Genomic DNA, 4,837 nt, shown 5'->3' on the forward strand with positions numbered 1-4,837 from the left:
AACAAAAGTGACTTAAATATAAATAAAAAACAAAAAAATCATGAAACTAACTGCACCTCATTGTTTATTAAGGTCGAGGTGGTAAGCTTTGGGATCCCAACCCCATCCATGTTAAAAAAGAAAAAAATAGTATGAGTGTGCCTTTGGGGTCATATATTCTCTTCACATTATGGTAATCTCTTTCTTTGGCAGTCACTTAAGAAAGCCTAACATCGGGATGGTTACCACTTAAATACAAACAACAACATTATCTGTTCGATTATCTTTCAATATTAATCCATTTTATATTGAATATGGTCATTCCTTTTGTCAATTATTAAATCAGAAGGGCATGCATGTGGGTTTCATGATTATAACTTGGTGCCTTGGTGTGTACTAGCGTTCAGATAACTCTTTATTCACCACTAAATTATTACCTATGTACTATATATATGTGAGTGTACGTAAATTCCTTTATGTTTTTTACTTTTTAGAAGGAAAAAAAAATCATAGTGTATAATTACATAAATACATAACGTAGCATCTCTTGTGCTACATGATATATTGTGATACAGTTTTTGCTTGGTGTGAACCATGACATGGCAGGTATAATATGAAATAAAGAAAAAACTAAACAATGGCACTAACCTGCAAATTCAAACTCAACTTGGGGGTATTTTGAAACAGGGTCTTCTTCAACACGTCATTTTCCACATAAATATATGGAAGTCTTGTTTGTTTTCTCACCAAAGAATCTCATCCTTTCAAGTAGAACATCTCCCTCATCTTAAGAGAACATAGGAGAGAGAGAGAGAGAGAGAGAGAGAGAATTATATAGCGATACCAACATGAATCATCAACCTATCGAAGACCACATGATGCTTTTTTCCCAGCTCTACCCTGATGCATTAACTCAAATAACTCGTCAACAAGGTCAGCCTCCATACTCAAAAACGTTTAACATTTTTCAAGTATTTGTCAGTATCTACGGCATGAAATTGAACACCCTTCTTTAGATTAAATTTTTCATATCTATGCATATTATTCAGGGGTGAAAAAGCCACGACGCAGCCGAAGTAAAAAGAATAAAAGAGGAGAAAATGGGGCTGTGGGCGCCATCAAGAAGAGAAAGCTCACTTTAGAGCAAGCTAATATTCTTGAGCAAAACTTCGGCAGTGAGCATAAACTTGAGTCTAAAAGGAAGGACCGGCTCGCATTGGAGCTTGGTTTGGATCCTCAACAAGTTGCAGTGTGGTTTCAAAATAAAAGATCTCGTTGGAAGAACAAAAAATTGGAGGAAGAGTACTCTAATCTCAAAAATGCCCATGAAACAACCACGCTCGAGAAATGCCACCTTGAGACTGAGGTACACCTACTTTTTCATTTTACATATCCATTTTATTATTGCTTTTCATTATATCAAGGTTATTGTTTACAATCCGATAATTTAACCAAGTAACTAACTATATTTTAAAACAGGAGATCGTGTTTAAGTAACCATTCTTGTACTGAAAAAAATTGTTGGGGGAATAAAATAGATGGTGAAAACCATCGCTCTGAGTTTGGATATATCATCTGATTTATTGATTATTCGACTCAAATATTGTAAAACTCATCGTCAAGGCAGTTTCTCTAAAATTATTTTTTTAATTTTCAACACTCGAATTCAAAACCTGTACGGACTTGGTGGCCAAACACAGTTTAAGCTATCTTTTCTTTTCTTTTCTTTTTTCTCGTACAACAATAACGTCAATTTTTGGCAAGCTTAAGCATGCTTCTTCTTCTGGGTTATATTTTATTTAAATAAGTTATCGCCTAGTTTTAATACTGTAAATGTTTAAATGAAGAGAAGCACCGGTAGCCGATTTCTTCAGGGGAATATAAACCCATGAAAGAGTTGGAGGAACTAAAAAAAAGGGAAGGAAAGTTTGTCAAGTTGTTGTCTTTATGATAAGTTAAAGAGAAAGTTATTTAAAATGATGGGTTTTATATATGTCTACGTTGTAGGAAACTTTTAGTGTCATGTTATTCTAATACATTTGATGTGGGTTCCACTAAAAATAAAAATAAAAAATAAAAAACAAAAAACAAGGTGGGACTATTCTTTTTTGTGAGAGTAACATGACTCTACAAAGTTCCTACAAAATGATACGTATAAAACCCTAGAATGATACATTGACAATTGACATGGAACAGCAAACTGCCACCTTTGTATTCAACGAAAGACAGTCTTTCAATCTTAGAGTCCGTACAATATTGTTTGTGGGCTCTAATTGGGCATTGCTCAAGGTCCACTTACAAGAAGGCACGTGCCATGTAAATTTAGAATAATTTATAATTCCTCCTTACGTTAGACCAATAAAATGAAAAAAATAAAATAATATATAATGAAAAATTCAGAAAAAAGGGAAGTAGTAACAATTAACAAAAGAGGTAGTATCAGTGTTTGTCCTATGTGCAAATAAAAATCATAGTAGATCTTTATTCTGAGCATAAAAGAAACCTATATAAGAATTGAAGAAGCTCAAGGCTCCCTTACAAGTTTGGAATGGGTTCAAATACACAGCATTTTTATTTCTGGTTTTGGTAGGAAATTAACCATTGTGGTGTGGCGTCATTGCTGGTAGGTGCTGAAGCTCGAGGAGCAGCTTTTGGAGGCAAAGAAGGAGATTCAACGGCTACTAGATTGTGCTAATAGAGCTCCAAGCAACAGCTTCAGTTCCTCACAGACACAGTCAAAGGAAGCTGTGAACCCACCATTTCTTGGGGAGTTTAGGGTGGAAGAATATGATGATGGTGATATGTTTTACATTCCAGAGATCCCTTACATCAATGGCATGGAATGGATTAATTATATGTCCATGTGAACCACTAGAAACTTAGCATTTTGTAGATAATGCGAATAATCTAATGTAAATTATGTAAATTTGTTTCCTAGGTGATGAGACTTGCAAGCAAGTACCACAAAATATGTGTAGTGATCATGTATGTGTTTCTTTGTATCTTATGAAGTGTAGAAATTTATCTTTAAATTATATTTTTGCCTCTTTTCTATTCCTTATCCTCTTTCTTGTTGGGTTTTCTATTAACACTTTATAGAGCTAGCCGACCTTAGTGATGAGATCCTTTTTTAAAAAATAAAAACAAAAACAAAGACGAAGTCCTATAAAATCAAAGATCAAAAATAAAATATTCGTTGGATAAGCTAGATAGCTAGCCATGTAGTTAACTAGTACATTGAAAAACTAACTTAACTTGTCACTTTATTTTTGCAAGAACCTAAATGATTATTCAAATTTATTTTTTGGAAATGTAATAATAAAGAAATTCCTTATTCACTTTGCATTCTTTTTCAGAGAGCTTTTTCTTGAAAATGATTTTGGCGTTATTGCTAAATAAAGAAAAGATTTTGAAGAATTTTGGTATATTTTCTCAGACTATGAATAAAGAAATTTGGCTATATTGCTAAACAGACTGTAGTTCAATGTTTTTATTTTCAATTGGTATATTTTCATTAATAATTATGAGAATGTTATTTTACTTTTTTTCCATTTTTAAAATTGCAAATAATATAGTGAAAATTTTATTTTCTTGTTTTTATTATTATTTATTTCATAAAATATTGAAAATAAAAAAACGTGACTTTTTTATAATTATTAATAAAAATACACAAACTAAAAAAATAAAAAATAAAATTCAAACGCTACCTAAATTTTCTCAATTTTTTTTACGGCTTCCCTTAGTTATTCGGATGCTGACTAATATTTTTTGCGGGATAGCTAAAACAAAGAATACAATTGGTAATCACAATTATTAATTATTGAGAAGTTGTACTCTAGTGTGCCTCTATTGTCATATTAAATACGATTTTTTTTTACATCAATAACATTATATGTAAATAATTTATTTTTATACTTTATGAGGTTTGCTAACATTTATATATTATATTAAATACTTATAATTATTTAAAAAAATTTAAATATGTCTCGCTACAGTACTTTTTTACTTTTTATTTAATATTTTCTACTCAATTTCCTTAATAAATGTTATAAGAATATTAGTTAGCAAATAGCCAAATACTACTTTTATTAATAGAAGGTTATACTTATCACCAAATAAGTTTATCACTTCTTACCACCAAATCTTAACTGTTGATTTTTGCCAAGATGATTGTTATACTTTATTAAGAATTACTATTTAATAAATTATAACTGTTAGATTTGTTGAGAACTCAGTTCCCTCAAGCTCGGCTAAGCAGCCTTTGTGCGGAAGTCAATCAACAAGATCCTGATCTCGGATCTCGGCAATATCTCGGCCTGAACTTCACCAGGTCGGGCAGTGCAGCGGAAAATCAAAACAAAAACTAGAAGGGAGAGAGAGAGAGAGAGAGAGAGAGAGAGAGAATACAAGCAGTTTTAATGTGGGAATACCTTCTCCAATGAAGAAGTAAAAACCCACGGGACCTAGTCCAGATCAAAAATCCACTATGAAAATAATGGTTACAAAGAATCAAATACACCAATATGGTGGTTAACTCAACCTCTCCAACAATGGTGATAATCAAACCTCCCTAGAGATGTTTCACTCAAACTCTCTCTAGAAATCTCTCAAATACAAAGCATAAAGCTTTGCTCTCAAATCTCAAACAATTTTCTCTCAAATATCAAATCTCTCTCTTCTTAACCTAGCATCCACCCTCAACTAATGAATATATAGAGGAGGTGGAATTTAGGGTTTAGGGTTTAGGGTTTTTAGGAAACCCCTCAATGGGCTTGGGCTTAGTATTGAAGGAGGAAGCCCAACAAATCTCCCCCTCTGACTTCAAAACGTTGGCTTCAGCATCAACCCGGCTCCTTCA

General features: G+C 32.5%; 1 protein-coding gene across 1 annotated transcript; it reads left to right on the plus strand.

The window, feature by feature from the left end:
* The first annotated feature begins 818 nt into the window (after positions 1-818).
* Positions 819-2,846, plus strand: LOC133301606 (homeobox-leucine zipper protein ATHB-40-like). Its single transcript, XM_061501253.1, has 3 exons — positions 819-912; positions 1,029-1,345; positions 2,607-2,846. Exons 1-3 carry the CDS (start codon positions 828-830, stop codon positions 2,844-2,846), a joined length of 642 nt encoding a protein of 213 aa, XP_061357237.1. The 5' UTR covers positions 819-827.
* Positions 2,847-4,837: the final 1,991 nt, after the last annotated feature.

Source organism: Gastrolobium bilobum, unplaced genomic scaffold (genome assembly GCF_033153095.1).
Source record: "Gastrolobium bilobum isolate Gb01-03AN ecotype WA unplaced genomic scaffold, APGP_CSIRO_Gbil_v1 utg26694, whole genome shotgun sequence".
NCBI lineage: Eukaryota > Viridiplantae > Streptophyta > Magnoliopsida > Fabales > Fabaceae > Gastrolobium > Gastrolobium bilobum.

Bases quoted from the DNA above. Each gene is read 5' to 3' on its own strand.
- LOC133301606 (XM_061501253.1), top strand. From the start codon at position 828: ATGAATCATCAACCTATCGAAGACCACATGATGCTTTTTTCCCAGCTC. The intron at 913-1,028 runs GTCAGCCTCCAT...CATATTATTCAG, and splicing joins TCAAATAACTCGTCAACAAG to GGGTGAAAAAGCCACGACGC. The intron at 1,346-2,606 runs GTACACCTACTT...CATTGCTGGTAG, and splicing joins AATGCCACCTTGAGACTGAG to GTGCTGAAGCTCGAGGAGCA.